At 35.6% G+C, this 14,038-nt stretch overlaps 1 protein-coding gene across 3 annotated transcripts in view; it reads right to left on the bottom strand.

Annotated features, from left to right (window-relative positions):
• The window catches only part of LOC115300330 (phosphatidylinositol 3-kinase regulatory subunit gamma), a 131,468-nt gene that overhangs the window by 47,584 nt on the left and 69,846 nt on the right, over positions 1–14,038 (bottom strand). Inside the window, exons 1-3 of one of the 3 annotated variants that reach the window (XM_029950012.1) lie at positions 9,600–9,684; positions 3,993–4,101; positions 1,787–1,885 (exon numbers count right to left, since the gene is read on the bottom strand). In XM_029950012.1, the coding sequence (XP_029805872.1) occupies positions 1,787–1,885; positions 3,993–4,075 (182 nt within the window). In that variant the 5' untranslated portion in view covers positions 4,076–4,101; positions 9,600–9,684. Of the gene's footprint in view, positions 1–1,786; positions 1,886–3,992; positions 4,102–9,599; positions 9,685–14,038 lie in introns of those variants that run through there. The other 2 variants (XM_029950010.1, XM_029950011.1) reach the window with 2 other exon arrangements.

Here is a 14,038-nt window from a genome sequence, read left to right as displayed (position 1 = left end):
TTTGAGGAACCTCCACACTGTTTTCCAGAGCAGCTGCACCAGTTTACATTGCCACCAACAGTGTAGGAGGGTGCCCATCTCTCCATACCCTCGCCAGCATCTATAGTCTCTTGATTTGTTCATTTTAGCCACTCTGACTGGCATGAGGTGGTATCTCAGTGTGGTTTTGATTTGTGTTTCCCTGATGATGAGTGACGCTGAGCATTGTTTCATGTGCCTATAGGCCATCTGGATGTCCTCTTTGGAGAAGTGTCTGTTTATGTCTTCTGCCCATTTCTTCACTGGGTTATTTGTTTTTTGGGTGTGGACTTTAGTGAGTTCCTTGTAGATTTTGGATACTAGCCCTTTATCTGATATGTCATTTGCAACTATCTTTTCCCATTCTGTCGGTTGCCTCTTAATTTTCTTGATTGTTTCCTTGAGCACTGGGTATTATACATAGGGGATGAATCATTAGAATCTGTTCCTGAAATCATTATTTCACTATATGGTAATGAACTTGGATGTAAATAAATAAAATGTGAGTGCACATGCACGCGCACACACACACACAGAAGAGAAAAGTAGCCATTGGTTTAGTAGTCCCTGTAGACTGGTAGAGACAGAAGCCTCATTGGAGTGGGGAAAAAAAAAGTCAAATGAATCATTGTAGAACACTGATTATTCCTCAGCACAACTAAAGTCCCAAGGTATTAACTTCTTATTCTTATAATATCTTTACCAGAAACTCCAAATTTCTAGCACAAAATACATGATTTTTCCTAAAGATAGTAGGCAGAAAGACAATAAAGAGTCAGATAAATCTGGATCTGTACCCATCCTCTACCACTTACTAGCTATGTGTCTTCAGGTAAGTTTCTTAACCAGGTTAAGCTTCAGTTGCCTCATCTATAAAATGGAAATATGAATAATACCTATCTCATAAGGTTGTTGTGAATAAGATAATGCACATAAAATGTTTAGTACAAGGAAGCTGTTATCATTACTGTTTTCCTTATATTTTTCTTTAGATAATCCCTTTTTATAAAATCACAGTACTTTATTGTAATTAAGGTATTTTAATTGTTAAAATTAAATATAAAAATATTAAGTTAAATGTAAAAATACCTAATGCAGTTTTCCTAATCTTTTAAAATACATGTCCTATCTTTGTAAGTATAAAAGGTGATACATCCACCATTTAGAAAATTAGAATGGTTTTATCCTCTACATATTCTTATCAGCCTAAACTATATTGAGTTTTACTCACTTAAGTCTGCACTGAGGAAAATAATAGGGTTATTAGAGAGATGGATTCCCAACATATCATGAATAACCTCAGGCTGTGCCCAGGACTTATATTTCACTCACAAGGTCTTCTTCCTTACTTTTAGGGATTTTAGCCTTTTTATTTTATTCCTACATAAAAATAAAAATTATTGCCATTTTTATATATGACATTTAAATATTTAATGTGCAAGAGAAAGGACAGTTAACCATTAAAAATTATGTATCTAGGGGCATTTGAGTGGCTCAAGTAAGTTAAGCATCTGACTCGGTTCAGGTCATGACCTCACAGTTCGCAAGTTTGGGCCCTGCAGTAACAGTTTGGAACCTGCTTGGGATTCCCTCTCTCTCCCCTCCCTGTCTCATGCTCTTTCTCAAAATAAATAAACTTTAAAAAACTATGTATCTATTAAATAATTTTAAATATGTAAATAAACATTTAAATAAATACAAAAATCTCTGTATACCCAGAAATAAATAGTGGCAGCAGAACACTAGTCAAATGCTGAAAAATACTCACCGCAACGTCAAAGTATAATCTCCCTGCATTTTTGTTGAGGCATCTCTGACCAAAAACGTACCATCTGGCATATCCCGTAATTTGTCATTTACCTCCTCCCTGAAAAACAGAATTATAGGGGGGGAAAAAAGGAATCATTGATTGTTCTCTTCCTATTACTCAATTAGTTGTTTAGTTGACTGTTCTCTTCACATATTACTACTAGGCTAGTTAGGAGGGAGTGCGTCTAAGGTCACAGAATTATGGGGGCCTTCAGAGGTCATTTGGTTCCTCCCCCTAGATATGTTTTTTCTGTTTTGATTTTTGGTATTATGCAACCTAAGGACAGGCTATTTGCTTTTTAAACTCTTCCAGATTTCAAATATCTGTAGGGGATAGTATGTCCATTAAGCCTGTAGGGCTTCCTTAGACATGTCTGAACTTGTAGTAGGGTTTCAGGAAAAACCAGCAGCTGTTTGGAAAGAAGGGTTATGTTTAAGCAACAGTGGCAGCTGTGTAGTTCACAACCTTTCAATGTAATCTCCAATTTGAATTTATACTGATGATAAATTCCTCCTGCAGAGTTGGTTTAGGACTTTAAGAAACACTAGAACACTCAGGAAATAGGAGGGCACAGAAGACTCTTGAGTTACAGACCCACATGGTCTTAGAATATAAGTTTAAGGGGAGACTAGGTAGCTCAGTGGGTTAAGCAACAGACTCTTGGTTTCGACTCAGGTCATGATCTAATAGTTCAGTTGGTGGGCTCAAGTCTTATGCTTGAGTCTCTCTCTGCCCCTCCCCCTCACATGTTTGTGCTCCCCCTCCTTGCAAAATAAAACTTAAAGAAAAAAACATATAAATTTAAATGATATTTAAATCTAACAGATCATTTTACTGTACAATTATAAAATAAAAATTTTATGATCCATTTTAATATAAAATATATTAAGTCTCCTCTAAAAAAATTAAACATAGAATTACCATATAACTCAGAATTTCCACTTCAGGGCATGCACCCAAAAGAACTAAAAGCCGGGCTTGAATAAACATTTATACACCAATGTTCATTGCAGCATTATTCACAATGGCCAAAAGTTGGTAACAATTTGGTAAACAATCCAAATGTTCAAAGTCAAATGTCCAGATGAATGAGTAAATAAAAATGTGGTGTATAATGCATGTAATGGAATATTATTCAGCCTTTGAAAAAGAAGAAATTACTGACACATGCTATAACATGGATGAACCTTGAAGACATTTTGCTAAGTGAAATAAGCCAGTCACAAAAGGATAAATATGGTAGGTTTCTACCTAGCTACAGTAGTCAAATTCATATAAATAGAAAGTAGGATGGTGGTTTCCAGAGGCTGGGGAGAATCAGAGGAAAAGGCAGTATTTAATGAGTACAAAGTTTCACTTTGGGAAGATGAAATAGTTCCAGAGATGGATGGTGGTGAGGGCTGAATAATACTGTCAATGTACTTTATGCCACTGAACTGGATGGTTAAAATGGTAACAAAAGGGGAAAAAAAAGAAATGAGTGCCACTCTGGGAATTAAAGAGAACAGACAAGAGAAAGAGAAACACAAGCATATTGAAGAATACAGCATCAGCCTGGAACCTGATTTGACAGAAATGGATAGGTCTTTTCTAAAACAAAATTCAAGAAAAACAAGAAATTTGAATATTTAAATTCAATATATATATATTTCTCTTCTCTAGGTTCATATTTTTCCAAAACCACATTTTACCCAAAAAGTAAACTGTTCTAGAGTCCCGTTTCTCAAAATGAGGTATGTGAAGAGTACATCAAAATCACCAGGGGAGACTGTTAAATGCAAATTCCTGGGCCCACCTCAACTGGTTCTTGTGCATGCAAAGATTGTGGAACCACTGCCTTAGACACAGAAAGGTAAAGAAAATTAAATACCTGTAACTATCTTATATCCGAAAACACATGTAGCTATCCTAAACATTGAAGTTTCATTTATTCAGAAATCTATTCTCAATACAATATTAAAAGTAATGATCACACCTGTAATAAAGATTTTCTTGTCACTTTTTTGTGGGAAGGACAGCATTTAGAAACTTTTGAAATGTTCTCACATACGATTTTCAAAATGGTAATCTTTAAATAACTAGTAGTGCATTAAAATGTTTTATTTTAAATTCCCCAAAATAATTTGTTTTAAACTGTATTGAATTACAGGAGCATTCTAGTTACCTTGAAATATCCCCCCAGTACCATTCTGCATCTTGAAGAGAAACAGAACTGTCCTTCATTCCATTTGTAACAGCTGAAGTCATTGGCTTAGGTGGCTTTGGTGGAAGAGCTAGAAGAAAAATGAATATTATTTTGTAGATGTAAATTACTATTTTCTAATTTCCTCAGTAAGGAACAGCTCATTAACCAATGTACATTAAGATTCAAATAATTATAAATCAAGTGTTATTTTATATTAAATGGTAGCCAAAGAAGGAATCCTTTTAGAACTCTACCAGTAACTGCCTAAAATGTGAAATTTTCAAGCTATTTGGGGTTTTTTTCCTTCTTATAAAGTGCTAACTTTTAATTTTAAACAGATGCCCCAAAAAACATCATCTTCTCTCAAAAGACAGTGTGAAGCCCCTTCACAAACAATTCAGCCCAAAAGCCATGAGACTGGTCATGATGGCCAAGCGTTAGTGTCAGAGCCTAAAGCAGGTGAAGGAGGATTATGTCCATATAGGAGGGCAGCAGTACAGCATAGGATCTCAGAGCCAGAAGAGGGAAAGAAGGAGATCCTCACGGGGACAGCTTGGCCCGAGGTGTTAAATAAAATAAAGCTCAATGAAAAAACAAACGCAGCAGCTCAGGGCCCGGGTGGCACAGCATAGTGGAAACCAAGCCAATGAGGACACAGTCCTCAGAAGTGGGCATACCAGTGCAAAGAGACAAAGCCAGATAAGGCTGAAAAGAGGTTCTACTTGGGGGAGGGGAGGCTGGGAGACTTTGGGGGAATGCAGCAATAGCTGTAAGAGATGAGGTGGAGATGCATCAAATAAGTAAAACTATTAAAAATAATAAGACTCAGTTTTCTCATAGTCTAAAAGGGAAGTTACAAATATGGAAAAGTGAAAAAATAGAATGATCCCTCTGGTTTGAACTAGAATTAGAGCTATTGATATGAACTCATGAAATTAATAGAAAGAGAGATGCAAATGTCTCTTAAAACTATTCCCTCGCTCTGTTCTCTGAGAGGTCCTGAGGTCAGCAGCACCCCCAATATGCATCTTTGCTTCTAGTGCCATCCTCTACTAAAAAGAATCAAGGCTCTTTGAAGAAAGGCTGATTCCAGGACTGGGGCAGAGCAAGAACCAAATAAACCTCAAACATCATGTTAGGCCAAAAAGCAAGCCAAGTGCTCAAAGAATGAGGGGCCATGACAAAAAATAAAGGAGCCAACTGAAGGGGCTCCCACTACCAAATATGGAGCATCAATATGAATAATGATAGTAAGAGAATATATGTCATCAAACAAAATAAAAATCCATGTTTCCATGCAGGCAGATATAAATAAATAAATAATTGAAAGATTAATGAAGAGGATTTACAAAATCTCAAAGGGCTTTCCTACAAAATGCCTATTAGTCATAAAGTAAAAAAAAAAAAAAAAAAACCAACAAATAATAGTAGAGAAGTCTGGCAAACACTATCTTAATCAAATAATCAATCAAGTTAATACCACTAGTAATGATAAAATCTTGGTCCCCCAACAGGATGCACTGAGGATAAAACATCACTTCTGTGATATTCCTGCCGAAAACACATAGATTGAATTTAATCATGAGGAGACATCAGACAAACCACAACTTGAGGGATATTCTACAAAAACAACTGGCCTGTAATCTTAAAACAACAAAAAACAACTGGCCTGTAATCTTAAAAAATGTCAAGGCTGTGAAAATCAAGAAAGATCGAGGAACTGGTCCAGATTGAAGAAGACTAGAGAATTATGACAATTAAATGCAGTACGTGACTTTGTTACAAAGGGTATTATTGGAGGAAGGACAAAACTTGAATGGGAGCTGAGAATAAGATTGCAGCAATAGCTGTAAGAGATGAGCTCTTCTGAATTTGTATAGGAGAATGTTCTTGGTGGTGGGAAATACACACAAATATGATCGTTGTGGGGTATCATGTCAGCAACTTTCAATGATTCAAGAAAATAAATTATTTGTACTATACTTCTAACTTTTCTATAAGTTTGAGATGGTTTCTAAATATTTTTTAATCAACAAAGACAATATGGAAGGAAAATGGGAACAATGTGAATATATTTTTCAAAACAGAAACTGTTAAATGTCTCTCAACAAGAATGTCAAAAAATTCAATGGTAGAAAAATCGTCTTTTTAACAAATGGTGCTAGGACAGCTGGTTGTCCTCATTCAAAAGAACATAAACAGACCCCTATATCACATCATATGCAAAAATTAACTCAAAATGGATTAAAGACCTAAACATAAGAGCTAAAACTAAAAAACTTTTCAAAGAAAACAGGCTTAAATCTTCATGACTCTGGATTAGGCCTTGGTTTCTTAGATAGAAATCAAAACACAAACAATTAAAGGAAAAAAAAAACTAGATCAAAATTAAAAATTTTTCTGCTTCGGATCACATCATGAAGAAAGTACAAAGATAACACAAAGAACTAGAGAAAATCTTTGTAAATCATATATCTGATTTTTAAAATTGTATCTAGAACACAAAAAAAACCTCTTGCAACTTAACAGAGATAAATGATTAGATTAAAATGAGCACAGGATCTGAAGAGACATTTCTCCAAAGAAGATATACAAATGGCCAACAGCATATGAAAAGATAAGATCATCAGCCACCAAGGAAATCAAAATCAAAATCATGGAGCACCTGGGTGGCTCATTCGGTTAAGTCCAACTCTTCCTTTCGGCTCAGGTCATGATTTCATAGTTCGTGAGACTGAGCCCCATGTGGGGCTCTGCACTGACAGCATGGAGCCTGCTTGGGATTCTCTCCCCGTCGCTCTCTGTCCTTCCCTCACTCTCTCTCTCACATACACACACACTCACTCCCTCTCTCTCAAAATAAATAAACTAACAAATTCAAAAAAATTTTTAATCACAATAAATAACGCTTCACACTCTCTAGGATTTGACTATATAGTTCATCCTTTGACAACAGGGGTTTGAAATGCAGGAGTCCTCTTATTTGCAGATTTTTTCAATAAATATATTGGAAAATGTCTTGGAGATCTGCAACTATTTGAAAAACTTCACAAACCATGTAAGTCTAGAAGTAGAACAGCCTAAGAAAACATTAGATATGTCATGAATGCATAATATACACATCTATTTTATCATTTACTACCATAAAATATACACAAATAAAAAGTTAAAATTCATCAATTTTGTGCCAACACTTATAGATTGTATCTGGTGCCATTTGCAGTTGAGAGAGATGTTAAAGGTAAAAATATAGTACTAAATCATAACTGCATAAAACTAGCTGTAGTACATGTTGTACTACTGTAATAATTTTGTAGCCATCTCCTTTGTTGCTATTGCAGTAGGCCCAAGTGTTGTAAGTATTCACTTAAAATGCCCTGTGACACTAATCATTTCTGCATGAACAGTTCATCTCTCTCTAGTGAATTGTATATAACAGTAAAAAGTAATCTCCTGTGGTTCTTGCATATTTTTTGTGTTTAGTGCAATACCTTAAACCTTGAATAACACCAGAGGACCCATACAAAGTGCCACTAGTGATGCTGAAAGCTCCCAAGAAGCAAAGAAAAGTCATGACATTACAAAAAACAGTTGAATCACTGGACAGAGGTCTGCAGTTGCCCCTACCAGCCTAAAAGACCATTGTTAAAAAAAAAAAAAAAAAAAAAAAAAAAAAAGGAAATTCATGAAGCCGTCACTGCAGCTATGCCAGCAGGTACAAAAACCTTGCACTTTTGTAAAATATCTTTTTGTCCTGTATTATTGCAAGTGCAGCTTTTATAGCAGGACTGCTCTAAGAAAGGCATACCTATAGACTATTATTATTCAAGGGAAAGCTAAGTCATTATATGACAACTTAAAGCAAAAGGAAGGTGAAGGATCTAAAGCCAGAGAATTTAAGCAGCAAAAGATGGTTTGATAATTTTAGAAAGAGGTTTGGCTTTAAAAGAAAAATCAAGATAATAGGGGAAGCAGCTTCTGCCAACCAAGAGGCAGCAGACGAGTTCCCAGAGCCATTAAGAAAATAATGGAGGAAAAAGGAGGTCTGCCTGAACAGGTTTTTAATGCAGACAAAAGTGCCCTTTCCTAGGGGAGAGAAAAGCCACAAAGGACATTCATTAGTAAGAAAGAGAAGTGAGCACTACGATTTAAGACAGGAAGGGATTAAAAAAAAAAAAAAAGACAGGAAGGGATAGGTGAACTCTACCCTTTGGTGCAAATGCAGTTGGGCTTATGATCAGGATTGCCCTTATCTATAAAGCTGCTAACCCCAAGCCCTGAAGAGGAAAAATAAATATCAGATACCAGTCTTCTGGTTATACAAATACAACAAGAAGGCCTAGAGAAAAAGAACCCTTTTTCTAGATTGGTTCCATCAATGCTTGTCCCTGAAGCCAAGAAGTACCTTGCCAGTAAAGGACTGTTTTTTAAAGTTCTTTTGATGTTAGATAAGGCCCCTGGGTGCCCAGAACCCTACGAATTCAACACCAAAAGTGTTTAATGAATCTACTTGCCCCCAAACACATCTGTAATTCAGCCTCTAGATCAGGGGGTCATAAAAACAGTAAAGGCTCATTACTCAGAGTAGTCTTTGGAAAGAATTGTCAACAATATGGAAGAGAACCCTCGTAGAATATCATGATAGTCTAATCACTAAAGGGGCGCCTGGGTGGCTCAGTTAAGCATCCAACTTTTGCTCAGATCATGATCTTGCAACTTGTAGGTGGTGACAGCTGTCGGTGCTGACAGCTCGGGGACGTGGAGCCTGCTTCAGATTCTGTATCTCCCTCTCTCTCTGCCCCTCCCCGACTCATGCTCTGTCTCTCTAAAATAAACATTAAAAAACTTTTAAAAAGATTACATCACTAAAGATGCCATCACTGTTACAGAAAAAGCATCAAGCCCAGAACAATATAGTGTCCAGATGTTGTACATGACTTCACAGGATTTACAATAGAACCAATCAAAGAAATCATGAAAGGGATTGTAGATATGGGGTGGGGGGGGAATGGCAGGAGTAAAGGGTTTCAAGATATGGATCTTGGAGAAATTCAAGAGCTAAATAATATTACAACAGAGGAATTAACAGAAGATGTGATGGAGATGAGTGCTTCTGAACCAGTGTCAGATGATGAGGAAGAAGATGAAGAAGCACTAGTTCTAGAAAACAAGGTAACAGACAATCTGGCAGAAGGGTTCCAAATATCCTGCTTTTGACTTCATTTAGGATATGGACCCTTGTATGATATAAGCACTGAAACAAAACAAATGGTAGAAGGATTGATACTGTATAGAAACATTTTTTTAATTAAAAAACGAAAGTATCAGATAGAAATTATTATAGGGGCACCTGGGTGGCTCAGTCAGTTGGACGTCCAACTCTTGATTTCAGCTCAGGTCATGGTCTCCTAGTTTGTGAGTTCAAGCCCTGCGTCAGGCTCTGTGCTGACAGCATGGAAACTTTTGGGAATCAATCAATCAATCTCTCTCTCTCTCTCTCTCTCTCTCTCTCTCTCTCTCAAAATAAACAAATTTAAAAAAAGAAATTACTACATATTTCTGTAAAATTACACCAAGTGTGCTTGCCTCTCCTGCCTTGGCTTCCACCTCCTCCTACACCTCTTTTGCCTCTGCCACTCCAGGTCAGCAAGATCAACTCTCCTTCTTCCTCCTCCTCTTCAACCTACTCAACATGAAGACAACATGGATGAAAATCTTTATGATGATTCAATCCCACTTAACAGCAACTAATCATCATACTGTACAATTAATAAACTTATTTGTTGTGCCTGTGTCTTGATAAAAAACCCAGTAACTGTATAGCAAGAATTGTACATGATGTTTTGTCATCACTGCCAATCATATTGATGTTTCATTATCAATGTGTGAATGGTTATATCTGTATATAAATATCTTTTCATTTTTGACATCTATACAGTGTAACAGGTATAACCTCTTATTTTTGTATCATGTCACACTAATGTAGGTACTGAAAGACCTTTTGATCTTCTGAACAGACAACACAAACTTACACTGTCAATAAATACATCACAGTAGTGTAAATGTATTTTCCCTTATGATTTTCTTACTAACATTTTTTTTCTCTAGCTTATTTTATGGTAAAAACACAGTACATAATACATACAACATATGAAATATGTGTTAATCTGTTTCTGTTTTCAGTAAGGCTTCTGGTCAACAGTAGGCTATTAGTAGTTAAGTTTGGGGGGAGTCAAAAGTTATACATAGATTTTTAACTGCCCAGAGGATTGACTCCCACATTATTCAAAGGTAAACTATAATCAAAAAGACAGACAACAAGTGTTGGTGAGAATGTGAAGAAACTGTAACTCACACACACTGCTAGTGGAAACATAAAATGATGGAACTGTTTTTGAAAACAGTCTACCAGCTCCTCTAAAGGTTAAATCTAGAAGGGTACCTGGCTGGCTCAGTCAGTGGAGCATGTGACTCTTGATCTTGGGGTTGTGAGTTTGAGCCTGATGCTAGGAGATTACTTAAAAATTACTTAAAATAAAAAATACTTAAAAATAAAAAAAATAAATAAATCTTTTAAAAAGGTAAACCTAGAGTCACCATATTGTCCAGCAATTTCAATCCTAGCTATATACTTACTTATGAGAAACAAAACCTACATCTATACAAAAACTTGCGTATCAATGTTTATAATAGCCAAAAAGTGGAAATCCATCAATGGATGGATAGGGGTGTCTGAGTGGCTCAGTCAGTTAAGCATTTAACTCTTGACCCCAGCTCAGGTCATGATCTCATGGGCTTGTGAGTTCGAACCCCACACTGGGCTCTTGTGCTGACAGTGTGGAGCCGGCTTGGGATTCTCTCTCTCTCCTCCTCTCTCTGCCTCTACTGCATTTGCTCTCACTCTCTCATAATAAACAAATAAACTTAAAAAAAAAAGATGAATGGATAAATAAGATGTGGTGTATGTATGTATATATATATATCCATACAGTGGAATATTATTTGGCAGTGAAAAGGAATGAAATATTCTATAAAATGTATAAACCATGAAAACATTTAGGCTACGTAAAAGAGGCCAGTCACAAAAGACCACAAATTAGAAGATTTCCCTGTCTAGAACAGGCAAACTTAAGAAAGAAAATAAAGTAATGATTGCCTAGCGTGGTATTAAAGGGGAAAAGAGAAGGACAGCTAATGTGTGCAGAGTAGGGCAACGAAAATGTTACAAAATTGTTTGTGGTGATGGCTGCAGAACTGTGAATGTACTAAAACCTATTGCATTATACACTTTAAGTGGGTAAATTGTATGGTGTGTGAACTTTATCTCAATTAAGCTGTTGTTTAAAAAAAAAAGCTTATCAGGCTTCTTATATTATTAGATGAAGGAAGAACTTGCTATAATCCATACTTCTTTCTAAATGCTATTCATTTATATCTATCTTGTTTGAAAAGGATTGATGTGGCTTATAAAAACTGCTACAGTTGGGGCGTCTGGGTGGCTCAGTTGGTTGAGTGTCCAGCTTCAGCTCAGGTCATGATCTCACGATTGTGGGTTCAAGCCCCGCGTCGGGCTCTGTGATGACAGCTAGCTCAGAGCCTGGAGCCTTCTTCGGATTCTGTATCTCCCTCTCTCTGACCCTTCCCTGCTCATGCTCTCTCTCTATATCTCTCAAAAATAAATAAAAAAATTTAAAAAAAAATGCTACAGTTGGAACTATAATTTTGCAAAGTTTAAATTTCTTCTACTTCTCCATTTACAAGTATTAACAGTTTAAATCTGTGCTATAGCTATGAAAGGTATAAAGACAAGGCATTCCCAGACTCCAATGAACAAACCTAGAGGGAATAGCAACACATAGAAACACATAACTGTAACACTCAGCAGAATGAAGTAAATACCATTATAAAGGGAAAAGCAAAGTGTAATGGAAACCTAGCAAAAGAAGCATTTGATTCCCTTCTGGGGAAACTTCAGTTCAAACAGTAGGCTTCTCAAACCTAGAACTTCCTGAACTAAAGGCCATGACCAGCAGGGCCCAAAAAGAACCAATATGCCTCCTTGAGTTAGCAGTGGGTTACACCATTAATCACCAAAAGGAATCACAAAGACTTGGTACTATCTATATCCTTTCTCTGGAGGAGCTCTATGCTAAACTGAGTTGGCTAGGCTGTGTGGGGAAGATGCTATTTATGGATAATAATAGTTCACTGATAGCTCTACCACCCACAAATATACAATGATTATTTCATCTATTACAAAGGGCTGCCCAGAGCCTCCTTGTATCTTATTTTCTCATCTGCAGAAATAAGAATGAAATGACTACAAAGCAGTTACTACATAAAGTTCCTAAAACAACACAACTATAATGAACTATAAGATCTGAAATGAATCCAATACTGGCCTAGTTATACATCCTTTTCTATCATCATTCTATACATAAAATATTAAACACCTCCTATGTTCTATAAGCAGGGAATTATAGTAATAAACTAGAGAGATACAGTCCCTGTACTTATGGACTTCACAGTCCAAAAGGATAAATTTCAAGAGAATTCATTATTCCTAAAATAATGAGTATATTCAAATTTAGACCAATTAGAGTCCTCAAACTACATGTCTTGCCTTCTCTGGTATTTGACTCCCATCCCCATGTAAATTATAGAATATACTGAACATAAGCAAAAAAAAAAAAAGTTACCTTAACCTTGTAATTCTATGGAGACAAGCATATTTATAGCTATTAGCTGCTTCCAAATTATGATATGAATAAGGCTAAAAAAATTCCAAATCACATACATTTTAAGTAGGTCCAGTAAAACATATGAAGAGAAAAGCTAATCAGGGCATATTATCTTTTAACTACTTGATAAGGTAGTTCTTGCACTGGGTGAGCACTGCAGTGCTGAATAATGTTAAATGCACCTGAACAAATATCTTCCAAAATAAGTATCCATAAAATACCTAGGAGTTTTGTTTCTGTTTTGTAGATGATAAAAAGGATTTCTCCTTCCACTTTCAGAAACTATGTAACAAGTTTTAAATTTCAGCAATATACAGATTTTTAAATTCAATTTTAACATGTAGATATATGAACAAACATCTACACACAAATGTACATGTGTGTTTTGGGGTATATGGGTGTATATATTTGTATATGCACAAAGACATCTGGAAAAATAATAGTATATACACCAGGGATGGGGGAGCACCACAGGAGAGCACTTTACATATGCATGCTTTCTTTAGGTCTATTTTAACAAAAACAAAAATGATTATGAGAAATTTTTTATTTTCATTGTGTTTTCTGACTTTTCAGGTTTTTATGTATATTCTAGCTAACCTATATGATAAAATTGGTTTAGAATTTTATGACATATAACTTATATAATAAAATTGGTGTAGAATTTAGCAATTCATCACTTACATGTAACGCCGAGTGCTCATCACAAGTGTACTCTTTAATACCCATCACCCATTTAGTCCACACACACCCTACCCACCTCCTTCCATCAACTCTGTTTGTTCTCTATAGTTGAGTCTAGTTTCTGACTTTTTAAAAAAACTTTCAAAAATTCACTTTGGTATTTTTTAATTAAAGAAAGTATTCAGGGTCTAGAGCACTATATAAAGATTATTTCTTTATTCATAGTCTATAATCAGTATTTTATAAATGCTGTTTATAAATAAATAGTAAAGTATCATACCAAAGTTAAACATGCCAAAGTTGATAACTGTAGCATACTGTGGAATGTACATTCCTATTCTTAGGAAATATATATTAAAGCAATTAGGGGTAAAGGGCCAAGATGAATGTAACTTATTCTCAAGCAGTTCAGAAAAAAGCAGTAGGACTTTATATAAACAGAGAACATGACGATAAAGCAAATGGAATAAAATGTTGGAATCAAATGTTAACAAGTGGACCTGAGTAAATAACATATAGGTATTCTTTATATTATTAGTTTTGCAAGTTTTCTGTAAGTTTTAAATTATTTACAAATAAAATACTTAATAAAAAAAAAAA

Source organism: Suricata suricatta, chromosome 8 (genome assembly GCF_006229205.1).
Source record: "Suricata suricatta isolate VVHF042 chromosome 8, meerkat_22Aug2017_6uvM2_HiC, whole genome shotgun sequence".
Classification (NCBI taxonomy): Eukaryota; Metazoa; Chordata; class Mammalia; order Carnivora; family Herpestidae; genus Suricata; species Suricata suricatta.
The sequence above is the reverse complement of the archived record's forward strand: the minus strand, read 5'-3'. Positions and strand labels throughout refer to the sequence as shown.